Source organism: Bison bison, unplaced genomic scaffold (genome assembly GCF_000754665.1).
Source record: "Bison bison bison isolate TAMUID 2011002044 unplaced genomic scaffold, Bison_UMD1.0 scf7180017864043, whole genome shotgun sequence".
Lineage (NCBI taxonomy): Eukaryota > Metazoa > Chordata > Mammalia > Artiodactyla > Bovidae > Bison > Bison bison.
In genome coordinates, this window is record NW_011494615.1 from 8,608,516 (window position 1) to 8,620,134 (window position 11,619).

Below are 11,619 nucleotides of genomic sequence, written 5' to 3' on the forward strand. Positions count from 1 at the left end.
GTCTTCTCCAACAACACAGTTCAAAAGCATCAATTCTTCGACGCTCAGCCTTCTTCACAGTCCAACTCTCACATCCATACATGACCACAGGAAAAACCATAGCCTTGACTAGACGGACCTTTGTTGGCAAAGTAATGTCTCTGCTTTTGAATATGCTATCTAGGTTGGTCATAACTTTCCTTCCAAGGAGTAAGCGTCTTTTAATTTCATGGCTGCAGTCACCATCTGTAGTGATTTTGGAGCCCAGAAAAATAAAGTCTGACACTGTTTCCACTGTTTCCCCATCTATTTCCCATGAAGTGGTGGGACCGGATGCCATGATCTTCGTTTTCTGAATGCTGAGCTTTAAGCCAACTTTTTCACTCTCCACTTTCACTTTCATCAAGAGGCTTTTGAGTTCCTCTTCACTTTCTGCCATAAGGGTGGTGTCATCTGCATATCTGAGATTATTGATATTTCTCCCAGCAATCTTGTTTCCAGCTTGTGTTTCTTCCAGTCCAGCGTTTCTCATGATACTCTGTATATAAGTTAAATAAGCAGGGTGACAATATACAGCCTTGATGTACTCCTTTTCCTATTTGGAACCAGTCTGTTGTTCCATGTCCAGTTCTGACTTTTTGGCATACAAATGTCCAATTGTTCAGCACTGTTTTTTGTTTTTAAAGAAACTGTTTATTTTCCATGGACCTTTTTTTTATTTTCTAAGAGTCTGAGGAAGAACAGCTTTCTTTGGGTTCCTGCTACAAGGAATATGAAGATATCTTCCTCTTTTACTTGTAGGACCTGAAGGGATGTGGACAAGGTGGAAGTTTTCCTTTAAGTTACCATGGGAACCTGGAACATTGCCATGTGGACCCCTCCCTGGATGTCTCGGAAAGTCAGCACCTTTGTGGAAATTCGACAGAAGTGACCCTGTGCCAGTCCCCAGACCAGGCTTCCAGAGGCTCTGCACGCTTCCTGTCTCTGGAACCCTCTCCGTACCCCAAGAACAAGCCCAGGTGAGGTCCCCAGGGAATGAAAGACCCTGGTGAAGACAGAGAAGCCAGCTGTCCCAGCCACGGCCAACCTAGACCATTCAGCCATTGCTCAAACACTCGAGGAGATCCAGACATGAGCAGCAGAATGAAAACTGATTCAGACTTTCTGGGAGAATTTTGTCATACATGAGCCATGTTTATAATAGGCAGTTTGACCCAGTCATTACAATTCCAGTATCTTACTCTAAGGAAATAATTTAACTAATGTACAAGGTTATTTTAGGAACTTTTTTTTTTATAATAGCAAAAGTTTGAAACACTACAGAGTGCCTCACTAATGGGATGATTAAATGAGGGTGCACATATACAGAATAATACTCTGAAACTTTTACAAATATACAGCTGATATGTAGATGATACATATAGATGATAGAGCTCTAACAGGACCTCTCTATATCGTATACTTTAGTCAATGAAGCACGTTAGAAAGCATGTATTTTACAGCATGAGTCTTTATTTATTTATTTGGCCACACTGTGTGGCTTGCAAGATCTTAGTTCCCCAACCAGGGATTGAACCCAGTTCCCCTGCAGTGGAAGCTCAGAGTCCTAACCATCAGACCGCCGGGGAATTCCCAGTATGACCGTGTTTTTGAGTAAGACAGTCTGTAGCTATATTTCTGCATAGAAAAGTGTCTGGAAGAATATACATATAAATTATTAACAGTGGTTTCCTCTGGGAAGGTATTACAGGTATATTTCACTTTCCACAATGTCTCTTTGTGTATATGAATCTTTACAAATGAACGTCCATTTTAATAAATCAATCATCAAAACGACATAATTTCCATTTTGGAAGAATGTCCATAAAATGACATGCTAAGCTGCATGTGACCCTTGTAGTGATCTGATTTTCCTGGATGTAACCCTCAGGGTGGTCCTCGGGGAGCTGCTGATTTACAGGGTGGCGGGCTGTCCCTGCTCTCACTGGGGTGTTTTCATCTTCCCACCAGATGGTAATGTTGTGTGGACACGCCAGAGCTGAAGCCCAGGCAGCAGGCTGTATTTGCAAGAACAGTGGACTTGGCGTCAGAAGACCTGGGTTCAGGGTTAGTACTGGCTCCTCCTTTTCTGTTTTGGTTGTGCCCTGCAGCTCGTGCCATCTTAGCTCCCCACAGGATCGAACCTGTGCCCCTGCAGCACGCCAGGCCTGTCTCCACCCCTGCACTGCCAGGCAAGTCCCTTGGCTCCTCCTTTTTGTTTCTTCCGCAGTAAAATCAGGCTGCATTCATCAAACAATATGCATTTATTGAGGATTACTGCATGCAGGCCTTGTGGCTAGGTGCTAGGGGCCCAAGCTCCTGCCCTGCTTTTCTTCCCAGTGGTGACAGGAGAGGCAATTCCTACATGAACAAAAGTACATAACAGGAAATGGAATTCCAGGCACTGAGCTGTGCTTTCAGTGGCTTCATTAAGCAGAAGAAGGGAGACTGGATCCATTATGAAGCAAGCGGAACAGTTCAGTGGTAAAGAACTCAGGCTCACTAGCCAAACAGTCTGGGCTCAAATTCTGGCTCCAGCAAGGTGGAGGGAAGCTTTTTATTTTTTTAAAGTGGTTTAATCCAGATATTGTAAACATATTTTAGTAACATTTTAAGTTTGTTCCTATGTATCTTTCTTATTTTTTAATAGCCTTATTTATTCATTTTTGGCCACACTGGGTCTTAGTTGCAGCAATCAGGACCTGCGTTGTGGTGAGAAGCCTTAGTTGTGGTGCAGGGCTTAGTTGCTCCTGGGCAAGTGGGAGCTTAGTTTCTGGGCCAGGGATTGAATCCATGTCCCCTACATTGGAAGGTGAATTCTTAACCACCGGACCACCAGGTAAGTCCCTAAGTTTTTTGTTAAAATTTTTAATTGAAATATATTAATAGTTGACTTACACTGTTGTGTTACTTTCAGGCGTACAGCAAAACGACCAAGTTTTACTATGTATGCATTATATATATTATTAGATTCTTTTCCATTATAGGGGGGTGTTGCTTAACATTTCTTTGATTCAGTTTTTCTCCACCTGTAACACAGGAGCAGTAACTGTATGCAACTCTTGTGGTTGTTGTAAAGATTAAACAAGTTACTGTGTATTACACATTTGGCACAGTGCCTGACACATAGTAACTGCTCAATAAATAGTAGCTGTTACTGTTATTACTCGGTACAGAGAACACATTAGATCAGTTGCTGCTAACACAAATGTGAGCAAGTTGAAACAGAGGGTTATCTGGTTATGACAAATTTCTCTCCATTTGTGGCTTCATTTATGTCATCTGACCGACTACGTCAGTGACCACCTACTCTTCATTTTTTCAAATTTATTTTATTGAAGTATAGTTGATTTCCAGTGTTGTGTTAACTTCTAGTGACTACCTACTCTTGCTGGTCCATGAACATTCTCCCAAGACTTTATGTGCCACCGGCAAGAATGGTAGTCCCAGCTAGAGGAGGGGCTCTGAAAACAACTACTGGAAACTCCAGACCAGCTCGTTGGGTCCATGTGGAGAAGCTAGAGTAGTCGGTTCCCTCCTGGTGGTGACTGTGTCTGCTTGTTATTTGAAGAGGTGTGGTGTTTGTCTTTTTGTTCCCATCATGTATGGCTTTCATTCCCAAATTCTTCACATGGCCCAAGATGGCTGTTAGATTTCCAGATGTTCTATTTACATTTGTATTTTTCTTAATGATTTATGCAGTCTGGGTAAGTTAAGGAAATAAATTCCTTGTTTTGGGTATGTAAGCTTTACAGATATGTTTGCCAATTTATTGTCTTTTGTTCTCAAGCTGTTTTTCTCATGTGAAAAGAATTCTGCAGGTATCTTTTCTCAATTTGTTATACTATAGTGGGTCAAGAAAACTTTCTGGAAGAAGTGACTTTTTGTTTAAAACTCCAATGATCCAAGAATCCTACTCCTGGGCACATATCTGGAGAAAACTCTAATTTGAAAAGTTACATGTACTCGAATGTTAATAGCAGCACTATTCACAATAGCCAAGACATGGAAGCAACTGAAATGTCCATCAACAGGTGAATGGAGAAAAAGGCATGGTATATATATATACATACATACATACACACACATACACAATAGAATATTACTCAGCCATAAGTGTACTCTTGCCTGGAAAATCCCATGGATGGAGGAGCCTGGTGGGCTACAGTCCATGGGGTCGCAAAGAATCGGACACGACTGAGCGACTTCCCTTTCACTTTTCACTTTCATGCATTAGAGAAGGAAATGGAAACCCATGCTAGTGTTCTTGCCTGGAGAATCCCAGGGACGGGGTAGCCTGGTGGGCTGCCATCTATGGGGTCTCATGGAATCGGACACGACTGAAGGGACTTAGCGGCAGCAGCAGCAGCCATAAATGAAACAATGCCATTTGCAGCAACATCGATTGACCTAGAGGTGATCATACTCAGTGAAATAAGTCAGACAAAGACAAATATCATATGATATCACTTATATGTGGAATCTAAATATGATACAAATGAACCTATCTATGAAATAGAAACAGATTCAAAGACATAAAACATTTATGGTAACCAAAGGGAAAACGGGGTGGGAAAGGAATAAATTAGGAGTTCAGGGTTAGTGGATACAAACTACTATATATAAAATAGACAAACATCCTGTACAGAGGAAACTAACACAACATTATAAAGCAACCACATGCCAATAAAAATTAATACAATAATAAATTAATAAATTTATTAATAAATAACAAAAATCAATAAAATAGATAAACAGCTAGGCCCTACTGTGTAGCACAGGGAACAATATTCAATATACTGTAATAAACCATAATGGAAAGGATGCAAAAAAGAATATGTATATTATGTAAAACTGAATCACCTGAAACTAACCCAGCGTTGTACATCGACTATGGTGGTTTAGTCGCTAAGTTGTGTCCGACTCTTGCGATCCCATGGACTGTAGCCCGCCAGGCCTCTCTGTCCATGGGGTTTTCCAGGCAAGAATACTGGAGTGGTTTGCCATTTCCTTCACCAATGGATCTTCCCAACCCAGGGATCGAACCTGGGTCTCCTGCACTGCAGGCAGATTCTTTACTGACTGAGCTACCAGGGAAGCCCTCCAAATAGACTATACTTCAGTTAAAAAAAAACAATAATAACAAAACCCCCAATTCCATGGGCAAGAAGCTCAAGCCTGGTGAAGAGGCAGAGAGGAGTGGGGACATGTGTGCTCCCATCTTGGTCACGGTCTTGCTTCTTCTTGCAGCATATCTGTTCCATTCACCTCTTGCCACTAACTTACCTCCTTGGCCATGTCTGATCCCACACAGCTGGCCTGCTCTCGGTGCATCCTGGTTGCTATGGTCTGATATCTGTGTCCCCTCAAATGCCTACGCTGAAATCCCAATGCCCAATGTGATGATATGAGGAGGTGGGGCCTTTGGGGGGGTGGTGCTTAGTTCATGAGGGTGGGGTCAGCGCTCTTATAAAAGAGAGCACAGACCTCCCCAGCCCCGTCTGCCACTTGAGGACACAATGAGAAATCTGAAGCCTGCAAGAGGGTTCTCAGCAGAACCTGACTGTGCTAGCTCTTTGATCTTGGACTTCCAGACTCCACAACTGTTAGAGATACATTTCCGTCGTTTCTAAGCTCCCAGTCTGTAGTATTCTATTCTAGCAGCCTGCACAGACTAGGACACAGGCCTGGACTACTTATTTCAGCAGTAGCTCCTCTCTCCTGCAACTGGGCTGTCTCAAGGGTCTTCATTTTTTAGTCTAAAGTGAAACTTGGCTGCAATGGCTCATCCAGTCACAGGTGGACTGGGTAGGATGAAGTGGTAGTGGCTGAGGTTCAGTGATATGAAATAAGATGATGGCACCTCCCTGCTTGTAGCCTGCATGTGGCAGGCCCCCATGAGGGGGGCTGTTTAGGGGTGTAATGACTGACATGTGGCTCAGTATGTGCCCACTTCCCTGTCCTCATATCAATGAAGGGCTTCACACACACTCATACACAGACCAGCTGGCTCAGGCAATGTTATGCTGTGGTAACAAAATGGTTCCTGAAATCTCAGCAGCTGATAGCAAAGATTTTGTGCATGTGGCCAGCTCTGTCACACATTTCCTTAATCCAGGACCCAATTTGAAGGACAGCCTTGAACTGAGACACACTGCTCCCCTAGTAGGAGGGGGAGAAAGATGGTGGAACCACACGATGGCTCTTAGACTTATGTTTGGATGTAGCATCTATTACATCTGTTCCGTCCACTGGCCAAAAGAATTCCGTGGCCAAGCCTGAGGTTCATATGGAGGGAACATATTCCTCCCATGGGAAGAGATGATATTTTGAACCAAATAAACATTCTCATCCCAGCCACTAGTAACATTAGTTCCATTTTTGCAGGTGAGAAGACTAAGGCTTAAAGAGGTCACTTGATCAAGGTCATAGATTTGAATTCAGCCCAGTCTGGCTTCAAAGTTTGGTCCTTTCTACCATGCAGTCTCATGGCGGGTGGGGCGCGGCTATCTCTTTTTATACTGTGTGGACACTTGGGATTGTAATTTATTTGGGGGCACAACCATGTCTCACCAGTTCCAGAAGCTTCTCCATGAAAATTTCTAGAACTGAACCACCTTTGAAAGCTTCCTGGAAGGATATGGGGCTAGAAAAGGGTCAGGCTTGGAGAACTGGCCCCATGAGAGCTGACTCTATTCCATTTAGTAATTTTTTAATTGTTGAATTATTTACCTGTGTTATGAGTTCCTAGATAGGGACCACCTATCAATCTTTTTGTTTTCGTGTGTGTGTGTTTATGTGTGTGTGTGTGTTGGGGGAGGGTAAGATCCTCAAAGCTCTTTTCTAGGTAATTTTTAGAAACTTCCAGATTGCACTGGATATTTATATGCACAAAAATGATGAGTGCAGTGGAGAGTGTAACCCATCTAATTTTGCAGAAGAGCATCAACTCAACTTTAGATTTAGAAACCCAGCTGCAGCTCCGTGTGCCTCCATTGGGGGTGGGGGCAGAAGTTACAGTCAATACACAGAATACTTTGCTCTGTTTGTAGGTATCTGTGATCTCTCCTGCTTTCCGTGCAGTCTTACCCATTTCGGAGCCTCTGATTCCCAAGTGCATCGTGCTGTCTTGATAACACCAGATATGGTTGGATTGGCTAGGCTGACGTGTGTCCATCAGTGTAGGGATTAGGGTGAGACCAGAGCTGCGTCCAGGACACTCAACTGAAGGAGGCGCTTGCAGGAATCCGAGTACTCTTGCCCCACTCAAATCCTGGCCCGGGTGTCCACTGTGCATTTGTCATAACTCCAATGGGTGAAAACGCCCCGGGCGAGTTTACCTGGCTTCTTCTCCCCTCCCCTCCCAGACGCGCAGGAGAGCCCGGAGGACCTCCTAGCCCTGTTCCTCCTCTCGGCCAGCGAGGTCGATGTCCAGGTGACCGTGTACGTGTGTCCGGCCCAGGCTCGGTGCGGAAGACGGAGAGGAGTTGCGTGTGACCGGTGTTAGGCCGGGCGGGTCCATATCCGGGTGGACCCAGTGGGTGGGGCCGCTCCTCCCGCCAGGTCCCGAGGTGGGTGCGGGGGTGGGGAGTAACGCGCGGAGATTCCCTTTCGCACCTTCCCATCGAGAGGGGGCGGCAGGGTGTGGATTCCGGGCGTGCCCACCCTGCGGATCGGCTTCAAGAGCGCCCCGAGCCCCGGGCCTGAGCGGCCCCGGGGACTGGAAAGCAGAGAAGGAAGACCTGGAGGAGGGCTGGCCGAACCGGCCACCCGCTCCGAACTTGCCAGGCAAACTAGTGCGGAGGGAGGGGCCGGGGCCGCGACGGGGGGGGGGCGGCCGCAGCTGCATCCAGCCCCTTTGGCTTCCTTCCCAGCGCTCCTCGCCTCCTCCTCCTCTTCCTCCTGTATGAGTCAGGCGTTTCCCGGGGATTTGGAGCAGCCACGCGCGGCCCGGGCTCCCGGAGCTGTAGCCGCCGCCGCCGCGCCAGGAGCCCCAGCGCCGGGGCCGCCACCGCGGCGGGCCCCCGCGTCCCGGGCGCGCACGGACCATGGAGAGGGCAGCCCAGGGCGCGGAAAGCGGCGGGGGCAGCAACAGCAGCAGCCGCAGCAGCAGCCGCGCCACCTCGGCGGGCTCCTCACCCTCCTGCTCTCTGGCTGGCCGGGGGGTCTCTGGCAGGTCGGCGGCCGCCGGGCTCGGAGGCGGGGGCAGCCGCAGCAGCCCGGGCTCGGTAGCCGCTAGCCCGTGCGGGGGCAGCGGCCGGCGGAGGGAGCCGGCGCTCGAGGGCGTGCTCAGCAAATACACCAACCTCCTCCAGGGCTGGCAGAACAGGTAACGCGCCCGCCGTCCGCCCCTCCCTGCGCGCTGCTCTGTGTGAGTGTGTGCGCGCGCGATCGCGCCGCCGGCAAGCTGGGGCGGCCTCGGCACCCGGGCCCACTACGCGTCCCCGCTACCCTAGGTGCGCCGCGACCCCACCCCGGGCCCACATCGCAGTAGTGGGGAAGGAAGGAGAGCCTTGGCACCTGCAGGGACTGGAGCGACAGGCGAGCGCTCTGGTTCCCGGGCCCTGCAGGCTAGCGGCTTCCGGCACCCTTGGAGAAGGACTGAGAGTAGGGGGCAGAGGGGCGTGCGCGATGCCTGTACGTAAGAGCTGGCCCCATCACAGCAATTCTGTCTACATCCTAGTTCATTTAAAACTTTGTTGTTTAAAGACGCCACCACCCCCATAAATCAGCCAGTTATCCTCGGCAGTTTCCGGGGCGCGCGCTAGCCCCCCGCCCAGTTGGTGGCGGAGAGACACTGCGACGGAAGTTTAGTGTGGTTTTTTCTTTGACACTCTCTCCCCTTTCGAAATGGGCAGTTTGCTGTTTAAGTTATTTTATCCCTTAAGGTGTTTCCTGAAGTTGCCTGCTCACTCTACTCTCCCAGTTGGGACACGTGGAAGGAGGGGTGCCAGGGCAAGGGGTCGCGGTGTGTGTGGACCGAGGTAGTAAGGAACACTTGAAAGGAGCAGACGGGGCACAGCATTTATGTGTAGGTGTGTGTGTGTGTGTGTGTGTGTATAGTTTTTCAAAAACAAGTCAAAAATACCAATATTCATGCAAGGAGAATGGGACTTTTTGGAGAGTTTGTTGATGAGATCTGTGTCAGGTCCTTAATAGCCCTTGAATATGAGGTCTTGTGGTTCTTAAGGATGCTTGCGAGATTTTCATCACATCCCGGGAGCTATTGCTTATCTCTGCTAGTTACTAGAGTACTTGGCGGTCTCTCCCTGTGTAAGTTTCAGATTGTTTCCAGCTGAAACTGCAGGCAGTTATTTACGTGAAGCTCTACTAGGAGAAAGTGTTAGTGGATCAGTTTTGTCTGGACTCTTTGCTACCCCACGGACTGTAGCCCGCCACGCTTCTCTTTCCATGAACTTCTTCAGACAAGAATACTGGAGTGGGTAGCCATTTCCTTCTCCAGAGGATCTTCCCGACCCAGGGGTTGTACCAGGGTCTCCTGCGTTGCAGGTGGAGAAGGGTGACTTCCTAAGTAAGGAAACTGAGTTGATATTTTAGGCAGAGAACTTTCCCCAGAGTTTCCTTGGGGATCTACTACTGTGTTAGTGGAAGCTGCACCTTAACTTTTGAATCCTTTTATTTCCCAAAATAGCCCCAGTGTCAATTCTTGAAAGCTGAAAAGGGAATAGGTAGAGTGCCAAAGAGGAGACAGATGAGAGGACTGAATCTGATTTCAGGTCCTGGTAATTGCCTTGTTAATGGTACCTGGCTGTGCCTTGCTTGTGTAGCATTTGGTTTGTGTGTTGGACAATCACCTTTAATTCCTTTTTTTCCCCCCTGAAGTGATTTATGAGGCCAACAGAGCTTTTACCCTGGATTAGTTACTTCACTTGGGGATGGCATTTTACCTGCAATGTATATTAAAGGATTTGTTCTTTGGAGTGGATTTAGGGAAAATTGGAGTAACTCATGCTTTTGTGTAATTAAATCCTCTGGAGTATTTAGGTTGAAGGCCAGATTGCGAAGAGGCAAAATTTATAACAATAATAATACTAATAACAGCACCAACAACACATACTTGATTGCAGGCTACACAGGTGAAATGTACTGTGTATACTGCTGAAGTCTCATCTTTATCGAATTTGTTTACTGTGGGTTATAGCTGGCTGCCACTGTTTGTTCTTACCACAGTAGACGCATTGGTCTCAAAGCCTACCATTGCCTTCAAAAGCATCGTCTCTTCCTAGTGGTCAGGGTCTCAGCGTTGGGGTTTGTTTCCAGCTGTGGCTGAGGGTGCATCAGTGATCCGGAGAACGTCTGTGATGGCTGTGCCTGCATGCTTCTCCCTCCTCAAGGGGTCTTAGAAAGGAGGATCTGGACCAGTGAAAAGGAACAGGGAAGAGAACAAAGATGGAAACTTTGAAAAATATTCACTTATCAGTCATTTATTCAGGAACTATTTTATGGAGGCCCTACTATGTGCCAGGCATTGGGTCAGCTACTTTGGAGCTCCTGCTGTGTGCAAAACACATAGGCATCTTTTCATCACATAGTGGAGGGGGACACAGGATTCAAAAGTGGAAGGAAACCTCACCACCCACCCCCCAGGGGAAACACCTTGGTGTGAGTAGTTGGGCTGAGTCAAGCTCCCTGCATTTGGGGGCCTCATGGCATGTTCCTTTGCGGTTTTTTTCCCCCCAAATTGTCTGCAGCTAGTGATGGATCTCCAGCCATGAAGTCCTTGGTGAGGCTGCTGTCTGTTGATAACACACCAGCCACCCACCAACAGTTTTTACTCTGGTGTCTGCTTGCACATCCCCAAGTAAAGCTTATATTTTAACATTCAGTATCATATTCTACCTTAATTTATTTGTAGTGCTCTTACCCTCATCTGCACGTCCCGAGGAAGGCATTGTGGCCAGAACACAAGACTGGTGACATAAAGAGGGATGGCAGGAGGGAAAGCTACATGTGTGGGACTCGCCTAGGAGCGCACGTCCAGGACACTTGGTGCTCTCATTGGCTGAGAGGGTGCCACATAATCGGAGTGGGGTGGGGAATCCTCAGGAAGGAGTTTCTTTTTTTTTAATTTAAATTTATTTACTTTATTTATTTATTTTAATTGGAGGCTAATTACTTTACAATATTGTATTGATTCTGCCACACATCAACATGGATCCGCCACGGGCATACACGTGTTCCCCGTTCTGAACCCCCCTCCCACCTCCCTCCCCGGACCCTCCCTCCGAGTCATCCCAGTGCACCAGCCCCAAGCATCCTGGCGATTCGTTTCTTGTATGATATTATACATGTTTCAATGCCATTCCCCCAAATCATCCCACCCTCTCCCTCTCCCACAGAGTCCAAAAGACTGTTCTATACATCTGTGTCTCTTTTGCTGTCTCACATACAGGGTTATCGTTACCACCTTTCTAAATTCCATATATGTTAGTATACTGTATTGGTGTTTTTCTTTCTGGCTTACTTCACTCTGTATAATTGGCTCCAGTTTTGTCCACCTCATTAGAACTCATTCAAATGTATTCTTTTTAATGGCTGAGTAATACTCCATTGTGTATATGTACCACAGCTTTCTTACCC

At 47.1% G+C, this 11,619-nt stretch overlaps 1 protein-coding gene across 1 annotated transcript in view; it reads left to right on the forward strand.

Moving 5' to 3' along the window:
* Nucleotides 1-7,595: 7,595 nt before the first annotated feature.
* OSBPL10 (oxysterol binding protein-like 10) overlaps nucleotides 7,596-11,619 on the forward strand; it is a 344,792-nt gene continuing 340,768 nt past the window's right edge. Inside the window, exon 1 of the mRNA XM_010835557.1 lies at nucleotides 7,596-8,347. Coding sequence (XP_010833859.1) covers nucleotides 8,067-8,347 — 281 coding nt within the window. The 5' untranslated portion in view covers nucleotides 7,596-8,066. The remainder of the gene's footprint in view (nucleotides 8,348-11,619) is intronic.